This window comes from Hibiscus syriacus, unplaced genomic scaffold (genome assembly GCF_006381635.1).
Source record: "Hibiscus syriacus cultivar Baekdansim isolate YM2019G1 unplaced genomic scaffold, ASM638163v2 tig00003721_pilon, whole genome shotgun sequence".
In the NCBI taxonomy this organism is placed as follows: domain Eukaryota; kingdom Viridiplantae; phylum Streptophyta; class Magnoliopsida; order Malvales; family Malvaceae; genus Hibiscus; species Hibiscus syriacus.
This window is the reverse complement of record NW_024061981.1, coordinates 1,466,856-1,478,663: the sequence shown is the minus strand read 5'-3', so window position 1 is coordinate 1,478,663 and position 11,808 is coordinate 1,466,856. Positions and strand designations below refer to the sequence as shown.

The following is an 11,808-nucleotide window of genomic DNA, read 5'->3' as shown; positions in this document are numbered from 1 at the left end:
ATCGAATTTATAAAATTGTGAGAAGAATTTCTTTTTGAATTAAAACAAATTGAAGAGATTAAATTTTTAAGTCGAATTTTACTCGTAATCCACGCCTTGTGATGAATTGAGAAAAAAAAAACTGTCTTAAGTCTTAACGTTTGGAAGTAAAGCACGAAGAGAAGCAAGCGCGTGGGAAAATGGTTAAAATGAAAGACAATTTTTGGATTGTTTTTGAAAATTTGTTAGTAAAATTAATCTCATGAGTCATTGTATGGTTCTGGCTTCTCTTCTCTCCAGCCGATTATTGGAGCATTATTAGTAGCATTTTATCTGATATCATGGCCTTCTTGCTAATAATGCCATAAGTGTTACAAGTACAACGTAAGCCGTGACGCATGTTACCATACATCTATTCTTGTTTATTTTGTCTCTTCCCCAACCTCTCCCTTGTGTCTGATAATTTAAGCATGTCTCTTACTGATTCTCTGTCTTCTTTTTCAAACCATATATACATTACTAATCGTGCACCCCAATTATAGCGTCACAACTTCAGTAACCCAGACTTTTGGGTTCCTCCAATCTCTATTAAGTTTACTACTTAAAGCCTTCTACTACCACAACACAGTCCTGTCCTACAGGTATCGATTTTTTGTTGCTCTCGTAATTGCTATTATTGGTTGCAGGGGGATAGAACTTGAAAGACACTTCTGAGCTTGATGTGCTTTTTTTTCTTCTTTTTTCTTTTATCTCAATGGGGACGATTTTTGAACTTAAAACTTGAATCTTCAACCCCATTATCGTTTTGTGAGTTACAGAATTGGTTGTGTAATACCATAGACTGAAATGGGTTTGTGTTCCTTTATCCAAAAAGTGGTTTTGATTGAAAATAAACCCTTTCTAGTTGTTTTGTTTGTTTAAATCTTTGTTGGAAATTTCATTATCATGTATTATTTGTGTTGAGATGTTTACAATTATCATTTGCATCAAATCTTTTAATGTTGAAGTATGCGTTCCTTTTTCTTTTTTTTTTGCTGACAGGACATTGTGTTGAAGAGCAAAGATTGTTCAGTGTTTTAGTCAGTCCTTTCCTGTTACATTTCTCACGTGCGGCAGAAGTTGATTTCAGTAAAATATCTAATCGATTTCGTTTCTTTCAGAGTGGTGGTCAGCAATGGCGTTTGAACCATTGGTTTGGTATTGTCAGCCAACGAAAAATACAGCTTGGGCAAAATTGGTTGATGGTGCTTTTGGTGCATACACACCTTGTGCTATTGATTCTGTTGTGTTATCCATTTCTCACCTAGTTCTTCTGAGCCTGTGCTGTTATCGTACATGGTTGATTAAGAAGAACTCCAAAGTCCAAAGGTTTTGTTTGAGTTCAAAATACTATTGCTATTTACTAGGTCTTTTGGCTGGTTATTGTACCATTGAGCCATTACTAAGGTTGTTGATGGGCAATTCAGTCTTTAATTTGAACGGAACGACTGGCCTTGCTCCCTATGAGGTAAGTTTCTGTATTTTAGTTTAAATACCGAAGGTCTATTTTGGCTTATTTATCCAATTTAGTTCAATCTTTTATTTATCCAAGTGTTACCACAAGTTCCTGCAATACCGTTTTGTTATATGATATTGAATGATAGCAGCCTGCTTAAACTTGTATCTGCTTTTTAATTGCAGACAACCTTTTTGATCATTGAGGCTGCAGCTTGGTGCTCTGTGCTTGTTATGATAGGACTGGAAACAAAAAGTTACATCTGTGAATTTCGGTGGTATGTGCGTTTTGGAGTTGTTTATGTTCTGGTTGGGGAAGCTGTGCTTCTCAATCTCATCCTCCCAGTTAAGGATTTCTACAGTAGGTAAGATTCCTCCCATTCCTGAGTTCAGTTCATTTTCCATGAGCCTCTTAAAATGATAAAATTTCATAAGCATTTTTCCTTTCCAAGTCTCATATTGGACATTTATCTTTTCTTTTCCTATCATTTTCGCATGCCATTATTTATAAGAAGACCCACCCATCAGTAGTAGTAACTCTTTTAACTAAAGAAGAACTTTAACACCGGAAACCATTTTGGTTATATAGAAACTTTCGTACTTTCTGGAATAGTTGGAGATTCGGACTGATATCATTCAAAGGAAAGGCTTTTGTCAAGCATTCTCCTTTTTTATTTCTTTTGCCTGAAATGGATAGAATCTGGTCCATTTAACTGTGTAAACAGGACACTTGCATTGATATGTTTATTTTCCATGCAGCTATGCATTATATTCGACCATCAGCACGGTATTCTGTCAGGTTTGTTGTGTTTATTTTCCTTTTATCAATACTCATTTTCTCTAATATCCCTATAGGAGTAACCTTCACCCGCTTTTATATTGCCTTGGTTCTATATTACCTATTCTAGTTTTATGAACCACTTGAAGTCTGTCTACAAGCTGATCACTAGTAAGTTGTGATGTACAAAAACTTGATGAAAATTATAGAGAGACATCTCTCTTTCTCTCTCTCTGTCTCTCTCTCCATCTAGAAATATTGACATCATCTCTTTTCCTAATGGGCTGCTGCAAAACTTGAAACGCCAACATTTTCTTAGTGAAAAAATACTAGGTCTTGAACCCAAGTGGAAATTTTTTTCTAAACCTGTCTTACGTAGCATGACTAGTTTTTCCCCCCTTCAGAGATCATTGAGGCCATTATCTATATATATATATATATATATATATATGGACTTGAAGAAATAATGTTCAAGCTTTTGGTCAAATCTTAATGCTTGCTAGGGTGGTCTAAATTTAAATCCTTTGAGACAAAGAAATTTGACAAAGACTTTTAATGCTTTGTCTTCAAGTCATTATGGCAGTTTGGTTTATTTGTGCTTATTTTCTGGTGTAGGTTTTATTTGGGATTCTTCTACTTGTTTATTTTCCTAATTTCCAACCCTTTCCTGGGTATGTTTCGATTGAATGTGAGTCTCTTGATGATGAAAAATATGAACCACTTCTTGGAGGAGAGCAAATATGCCCTGAGAGGCATGCGAGCATCATTTCAAGTAAGTACTCTGGTTGAGAGATTCTGATACCACATGTTTGAAAAGTTTAAATGCTGCAGCTTCACTAATTGCTTTTAGAAAAGCATCATTTTGGAACTATAATTAGGTAATTGCTTAGCTAGACAGTAAATAATGTAAGTTATGCGATAAGTAGTTTACTTTGTATATATGTTAGTTGTTTTTTGGGACACTAACTCTTAGCCGATTATGTAGATAAGGATAACTTCATAGGTAGTCTAGTTTAAATTAAAAACTTACTTTTACCTGCTGTATAAAGACATATTTGTAACTTGTTCAGAATTAATATACTTGGAGTGAAGATTCACACTTCAACTCATCCTTATTTTCTTATTTTCACTCTGCCGTAAACCTATTTCCTACAAATAAGGACTAATGTTATCTCAATATGTGGAAGCAATAGGAGTGGGCTGTTCTACTTTGCTACCATAACAAATATTTATATTATATATTATGTATGAATATATGCGTTTTCTTTATCAGGGTAAGTCCTCTGATTGCTTGGTCATGATACTACTAGTTCAAAAAGTTTAAATGGTTACAAGGTTGCTGATTATTTGTAGAAAAGTACCATTATGATGGAACTATAACTAGACAATGATTTGGCTAGTCTGAGAATAAGATAGCAATATGTGCAAGTCTTGGGTGTTCTTGTGAAAAAAAAAATATACTCTTTATGAGAAACCAGGGATCCTTGGTCCATGTTGCTTGGACTCAAGAGGAAGTGCCAAACATGGTTATGTGTTCAGCAGTTACATGCGAATTTTTTCTCTAATATTTTGAGGGTTGAGTTGAGAACTTGAGTCCCCATGTCTAAATTGCCCGATAATTGTCTAACATGGGTATTTGAGGGAAAGTAAATAGCATAAGCAACATAATTCTTACATGTGTAAGGACAGTTTGACCTGTTGTACTGAGTTTAAGTTTTTTATTATCTTGCAAATATCTATTTTGGACAAGTCATAGGTAAGTGATGCTTCTAGTTTAAACTTTGCTGCAATATATTATGACAGGAATTTTCTTCGGATGGATTACTCCACTCATGCAAAAAGGTTATAGAAGACCTATCACTGAGGGGGATGTTTGGAAGTTGGATACATGGGATCAGTCTGAAATACTGATTCATAAGTTAGCATTCTGTCACTTCCCTTGCTTTTGCTTCCACATGATAATGCATACGGTTACTCAAAGATAGCAATTTCTACTATTACAGGTTCCATAGATGTTGGGTCAAAGAATCTAAAAGATCTAAGCCATGGCTTTTGAGAGCATTGAATAATAGCTTGGGAGGAAGGTTAGTTAGCTGTGAGGTTACATTTCCCCCCTTTTCTAGTTAGTGGTATGAACACTTGTGCTGTTGTGCATCCAGAAGAATTCTTCTGTCAAGTTTAGATGTCATCTTGTCTTACTTATTACTAACTCTTCTTTTATAAATGAATCACACAGATTTTGGTTGGGAGGTATTTTCAAGGTAATGAGAATTTCTGTCATATTTCTCTTGGAAGTTAATTTGATTTTAAATTTTAAAGTTCCTTGAATTAAGAGAGCAGGATCATCTTAGATAATCTGTGTTTTGTGTTTGGCAAGGTTGGAATTGTTAGTAACTGGAATTTATCATCCACATGGTAGCTGTTGTCTCCATTTGTCTATTGCCTCCTTTATTATATTACTTATTATGCTTTAAATGTTCCTTTGGTAGCTTCAATGGTAATAATTAAGTTATGCAATCCTCATCCTGTTAATGAACACATGTCCTGCTTAAATATGATTTTCGATATATATATATATATATACACGAACCTGTAATAAGTATGTGATTTTTTTTATAAGAATTGAAGGCCTCATTAAAAACCCCTTCATGATTAATGGAACTCAAAATGAGTTCCTTAATCAGCGGAAGGAGGAAAAGATTGCCTTATACTTCATTAATAATAAAAAGGATACATAAAATTTAAATCATGTAGATAAACCCCCTTACAAACAACCCGAAAACCCAAAATTAAATGCCCCTAATAACAACACTATACTTAGCCTATTCCAGCCTTAGCTAGGCCATCTGCCTCTATATTGGCTATCCTAGCAACCTATCTAATTACACCCTCCAATTCTTTAAGCCTATCAGCTATGTCCTTGACAATTATGACATACATATCAGGACAGTTTACACCATTCTTAACCCATTCCACTGCCACTTTACAATCAATTTCAATAATGAACCGACCCTTAATACATCCTCGCAAGGAATCAAAAAAAGATAATCCCTTCTGAATAGCCTTTAGCTCCATCAAAGTAGGTGGACCCAGGCCAGAAACCTCCTTGAATGAACCTAAAATCAATCCTGCATCATATCTTAGAATACCGGCAATTCCACTTCTCTTTGAATCACCGCTGGTTGCTGCATCCACATTCAATTTGACGAAGCCCTTAAGAGGAGGGAACCAAGGGAGCTTAGTGATGATCGATTTGTTGTGGGGGAAACAAAAATCCCCTAGGGAGGGGTCACTGATTAGAGATTCCTTAGGAATAGAAAAATCTTTAAACTTAGCTAAGAACCAAGAAGCAAGCTTAAATCTTGCTAAGAAAAATAAGTCAGTCTGGTCTAACTTCCCTCCTTCGAAGACAATGGCATTCCTGACTTTCCAAATAGTCCAGATAACTACTCCTGGAATAAAAGTCCAAGTAACAGAATTAAAATTCAATTATTCCCATGCTAGGAGAAAACTCTGAGCATTTTCATGAAAAACCGAACTTAGACTCTAAAACTTCATGAATTTATTACAAAGTGACCACACAACAGAGCAAGAGAAGAATAAATGAGAAGAAGATTCATCCACCAATTTACAAAGAGGGCATAAAACATCCTCAATACCCATAACCCCTCTTTTAACCAATTGTGTCTTCACTGCCAGCTTCTGATGAACCACCTGCCACATAAAAGACTGGACTCTTGTAGGCACCAATCCTTTCCACAAGATGTTCTTCCAAAAATGAACCTCCTCGGAACCTGAGGAACACACCTTCACACATGAACTAACATAGTAGACACCAACCCCATTACCTTTCCAGATTAGTCCATCGTTTGACACTTTAGACAAGCTATAATTAGAGATGATTGACATCAAATTTTCCCATTGTTCAAATTCCCAATCAGTCAAATTCCTCCTCAACCGAATATTCCCAATCCAACCCATTGAACTAAACTCATCGAACTCAATTAATTTGCTACTCTTGTTAGAAGAAATGGAAAACAGTATAGGGAAAGTAACCTTAAGCGGATAGTCCATCGCCCAACAGTCTTGCCAAAACCGAATTAACTCACCATTACCAACTTGAATTCTGCACATACTACAAAACTTGGAGCCAAATGAGTCTTCTTTAATATGATTATTGACCATTGATTTCCAGATCCAAGAAGCTTGAGCTGGAATCTTGCTATTCAACAATAATAAGGAGGAGTCAAGATTGTATTTAGAGCATATCATCTTCCTCTAAACAACATTCCTATCATTAGCAAACCTCCAAGACCATTTTCCAAGAAGAGTTATGTTCATATTGATTAGATCCAACACTCCCAAACCTCCCTCATTCTTAGGTTTACACACAGTGGACCAATTAACCCAATGAATCTTGTTTTTTTCCATTCCCTCTCCCCATAAGAACTTAGACATAATGGAATTAAGTTTAGAATTGACCGAGGAGGGAATCTTAAAAAGTGACAAATAATAAGTTGTAAGTGAGCAAAGAACCGACTTTACCAAGACTAATCTCCCTGCCAATGATTTAACATTTCATGGAAATATGAATTACATGTGTAAAGCATTTGAAACAAACTTTTGAATGCTGACTTTTAGATTCTTATTTTAACATCACAGATTGGAAATGACCTTTGTCAGTTTGCGGGGCCTATGTTGTTAAACCATCTCTTACAGGTTTGTGTTTTTCCCCTATTTCCCAGTCCTAACAAAACAATTGCCCTCTTGAATCTCTTTGATTATTCTGCTATAGAAGAGAAATATTACGGTTGACTTCATTTTGATAGTTTTTTCTTTAGATTCAATAGCCTATATTTATAATGATGATGTATGTGTCTTAATAAATTATAGAAATGTAAAGTTTAACAAATTACATAATGATCACTAGCCGAAGAATTTTCCTTTTGTAGAGACATTTATTTAATTCTTCATTTTTTTTCATGATCCTACTTTGTGAATTCTATGCTTTGTGTTAAATTTATAATTCTCTTTTTATGATCTGCAGTCTATGCAACGAGGTGACCCAGCATGGGTTGGTTATATCTATGCCTTCTTGATGTTTCCCTCAGTGGTATGATCCCTATTGTGTGTTTCTGTAAATATTCTAAGAAGAAAGAAAGTGTGTTTCTCTCAGTGGAATGAGGAGAGAACATAAGTTTTGTTCGAATTCATTACTGCAAAAAATAAAATACAGCCTGCTTTTACAGGTTGAGAATTAAAAAAGTAAAGTTTAACTAGATATCTTTTTCCTAACCTTTATCTTTTTGCTTCTCTGAGTAACGAGATTGCCCCATACAATAGAGCAATAACCACTTGCTCACTCTTCCTTTTTTTTGAGATTGGGATCCATGGGATTTTCTTATTTAATATGAATAGCAGTGTTCTATCATTCTCTTTGTCTATATGTTTGTTGCTCTTCAACAAAAGATGAAGGCTGTTACATTAGCTATTCATAAAAGTTTAAAGAAATGATACCTTGGAAAGCTGCTGCTGCTGTTCTAATATTCTAACTTATTTCTACTCATTTCAGCTATGTGTTGTACTTCTTGAGGCTCAGTATATGCAGAATGTTTGGCGTGTTGGTTTTCGTCTACGATCTACTTTGGTAAATTAGTTCCTTCCTCCTAAACTAGACGCAAACAATAACATGTTTCTACTTTTGGTGTGTTGAACTAAGCTCCTTCGCTTTACAATTAGAGCACAGTTGCTTTAGTTGGAGCTGAGTTATTCATTTCAATTTGGTAGGTTAATTGCATTTTACGATTTCTGTCATAGGTGGCAGCTATATTTCACAAATCTTTGAGGTTAACACACGAGGCTCGCAAGAATTTTCCTTCTGGAAAGATAACAAATATGATTACTACAGATGCTAATACACTTCAGGTATGGTCCTTGTCTGATTGCAGTGAAAGTGCAAATGTTAGTTGATGCTAAAATGTATATTATGCTTTCAAAATAGTAGTCCACCACAAAGACAAAAGACAATATATCTAAGCAAATTTCTAGTATATATTTCCTGTTACATTTCAAACTTTGCCTAATGTTGGTACTTTTATGAAATATGACGATCCTTCGACATTCATCAAGATGAATGCAAGCTTGAACCAATATTCATTGTGAAATTTTAACATTGATATAATTGATATAGTTGTCAACTGAAATTTGAGATTTTGGAACATTAAGTGAACATATTGTCCATTTTAGCTACAAAAAAAGAAAATTTCATTTTGTTTAAAACAATATGCATGTTAATGTTAACTAGAGTTTTATGATGAAGGCAGTAATCTTTATTCGAAAAACAAATTCATATTTTACAAGAGGATCCATAGGAGTTTTATATACATGAATTAGAGAACTAGATAAGATAAGAGTCATCTTTTCTATAAATTAGGAGATAGTGTTAGAGATAAGTTAGAAAACAAAGTTTGAATAAATTACTACTCACACTCCCCCTTAAGCTGGAGAGTAAATATTGTAAAGACCCAGCTTGGATGTAATTTCGTCGAAGGTAATCCTTAGAAGTGCCTTGGTCAATATATCTGCTAGCTGGTTTTGTGAGGAGACGTGGTTTAGTTTCACAGTTTAACCATTTACTTTTTCTGCAATAAAGTGTTTGTCGATCTTGTACATGTTTTGTTCTATCATGGTGCACTGGATTCTTTGTAATGCTTTATCGCAGATTTGCTATCACTATGAAGTTCAAAGTAGTTGTTGTTGCACATCTCTAGTTCAGTTAAAAGTCTTTGTAGCCAAATTCCTTCACACATTCCAAATGCTATCGCCCTATATTCTGCTTCTGCACTGCTCCTAGACTGATTGTTTCTTGCTTCTACATATCACTAGGTTTCCCCACACAAATGAACAATATCTCGTGGTTGACCTTCTGTCTGTTATTTCTCCAGCCTAGCTTGAATCTGAGAAGATTTTAGCTGTTCTGTCTTCATATTTTTTGAAAATCAACCCATGTCTTGGTGTTATCTTTAGATATCTTAAGATTCAATTAGCTGCCTCTAAATGTTCTTTTCAAGAATCATTCATGTGTTGACTAACAATGCTAACGGAAGAAGCAATGTCAGGTCTAGTTAGAGATAGATAAATGAGTTTATCAACTAGCCTTTGACACTGTTCCTTGTTTACCGGGTTTCCATCTTTACTCAATTTCAGGTTAACTTCCATAGTAGTTTTTGAGGGCTTGCAATTAGTCATTCTAGTTTCAGAAATTAAACCTAGAATGTACTTTCTTTGATTTATGAAAATTCATTCTCGTGATCTCGCTACATCCATGCCTAGGAAATATCTCAGAGTTCCCAAATCTTTGGTTTCAAGCTCTTTTGCTAGTAATGTCTTCAACTTTTCGATTTCTACTAAGTCATCACCCATGATGATGATATCATCAACGTAGACATTCAAGATTGACTTATTCTTATCAGAAGCAGTTTTTACAAACAGAGTGTGATCGAATTGACACTGTTTGTAGTTGTCTTGTAACATTACATTCGTGAATCTGTCAAACGAAGCTAGAGGTGATTTTTTTAAGCAAAGAGAAAATATCCAGAGAGGGGGGTGAGTCTACAAGAAGTTTAAGGGATGATAGATCTTACAAAGGGGTTTTGGTTTCGAATGAGAGGGTGATGGACGGAACTAGAACCCTGGAAAACAGAGGGTGTAATTGGCAAGCTTCAACAGGGTTGAGGAATTTTTGGGAGATGCGCATCCCTCCAAACGAGTCGAGTTGGATGGAGTGTTCGTTAACTGGGATTATTAAATCGGCCTTTAAGATGGAGCTGGTGCAGCAGTCATTATCAAGTGATGGGATAGAAGCGAAGGTTGCCAGTTGGGGTTATGCATAAAACTCGTGCATTATTACCTTCAAGTCGGTAGAAGCGATGTCGGAGGCATGGAATCAAAAGAAAGAGAAACTGTTTTTCTAGTTTGATTGGCTGGCTCCATTGTTGAATGAGGTAGGAGTTCTTGAAGAGGCTTGCCGAAAGATGGGGTTCGTTTGTATGTATTAAGGAGTTGACCAAGAAGAGGGAGGATATGCCGGCGGCGAGACTGTTGGTGAGAGTGGTGAGTCCTTTTGATGTACCGAGAATGATATCTTTAGGTGCATATGGGGGAGATCATTTGGGTGTGAATAAAAGTGGGTTCTGTCTTTAAGAAGCCGATTGAGGTCCTATAGAAGACATCAGAAGGTGCTTCAGAAGATGGATGATCTGAGGACTCGTTGACGGAAGACCTGGATGGTGCTAGAACAGTAATGTGTGAAGAGGAGAATGAACAGTCAGTTCAGGAGCGTCCAAACAGGGTGGACACGTGTCTTGAAGAGGGGAGAATTGTTGGCATCGAAGAGGCTATTATGGGACAACATCCATTACTGCTCGAGGATGATAAGGATCGTATTAATGAAGGGGAGACAGAGATCCTCGGTACAGGGAGAGAAAGTTATGGTGAATATGCAGGTTTAGGTTTGAGGGACGACATAAGTGAGCAGTCCCAATCGGTTTATTCGGAACAACCCATCACTCCCATTTATAGGATTCGTCCTACTGGAAGAGTTTTAAACTTAGGCCTTTGTGAATCTGGAATAGAGAACAATAGGAGGGATTGTACTCAAAGGGTTGAAGATAAGGGTAAAAATGAAGCCGTGGAATTAGGAGTTAACAATTCTAAAAGTAGTGAAGGGAATGGTTCTAAGCAGAATAGTGTTATTCCTGGTAAGAATTTGGAACCAGAAGGTGAATTGCAGAGACACCGTTCTAGGGATATCATTAGAGGAGGGTCTTCATCATTGAAGTCACTTCACATACATGGAAAGAACAGAACTGTAGATTGGCTAGAATTTGCCTTCCTCGAAAGGGTGTACAATAGGTCAAATAGGAAGAAAAATAGAGTGGCAGCAGAGAGGGAGGATTCGGTGGGGAAAATTATTGAAGAAGATGAAGATCAGTCTTCTTTTTGCACTTCCACAAGAAGGTCGAAGGAGAAGGACGAGGCGAATGCTATTTGGAATGTTAGTAATTTATTGGGTATCACCTTTCGGGGAGGGAAAAAAACCTAGGTTAAAAAAGTTATTGCGAGGGGTACTGGGGAAGAGAATTAATGCCCCGGGTGTGAATGTATTTTTTTAAGTTTTAATGTCGAAGTTAGTTATTATATCGTGGAACATAAGGGATCTTGGAAGGAAAGAGAAATCAAGAGCGGTGAGAAATTTGATACTGGAGAAGAAGCCATCCTTTTTTATTTTTTTCAAGAATCGAAATTGGATTCGGTGAATCCAAATCTTGTTAGAAGGCTTGGTGGTAATATGTTGTGGGGTTGCGCTTGGGCTCCTGCAGAAGGGGCAGCGGGAGGATTAATCACATTATGGAACGAGGAGATTTTTAATATGCACTCTAAATCTTAGCACAGTAGGTATATGGCTATTATTTGCAAACTGCAGGGAAATTCGGGTCAGTTTTGTTTTATAAATGTGTATGGATCGTCAGTAGACGCAGAAAAGGAGGCGTTTTTTA

The 11,808-nt window shown here is 36.2% G+C and overlaps 1 protein-coding gene across 1 annotated transcript in view; it reads left to right on the top strand.

Annotated features, from left to right (window-relative positions):
• Positions 1 to 568: 568 nt before the first annotated feature.
• Positions 569 to 11,808, top strand: part of LOC120181834 (ABC transporter C family member 12-like) — a 32,138-nt gene continuing 20,898 nt past the window's right edge. The window contains exons 1-13 of the mRNA XM_039186882.1: positions 569 to 620; positions 1,017 to 1,058; positions 1,140 to 1,486; positions 1,660 to 1,838; positions 2,233 to 2,272; positions 2,867 to 3,023; positions 4,055 to 4,169; positions 4,255 to 4,335; positions 4,488 to 4,512; positions 6,914 to 6,970; positions 7,299 to 7,364; positions 7,824 to 7,898; positions 8,069 to 8,176. Of these exons, the coding sequence (XP_039042813.1) occupies positions 1,154 to 1,486; positions 1,660 to 1,838; positions 2,233 to 2,272; positions 2,867 to 3,023; positions 4,055 to 4,169; positions 4,255 to 4,335; positions 4,488 to 4,512; positions 6,914 to 6,970; positions 7,299 to 7,364; positions 7,824 to 7,898; positions 8,069 to 8,176 (1,236 nt within the window). The 5' untranslated portion in view covers positions 569 to 620; positions 1,017 to 1,058; positions 1,140 to 1,153. The remainder of the gene's footprint in view (positions 621 to 1,016; positions 1,059 to 1,139; positions 1,487 to 1,659; positions 1,839 to 2,232; positions 2,273 to 2,866; positions 3,024 to 4,054; positions 4,170 to 4,254; positions 4,336 to 4,487; positions 4,513 to 6,913; positions 6,971 to 7,298; positions 7,365 to 7,823; positions 7,899 to 8,068; positions 8,177 to 11,808) is intronic.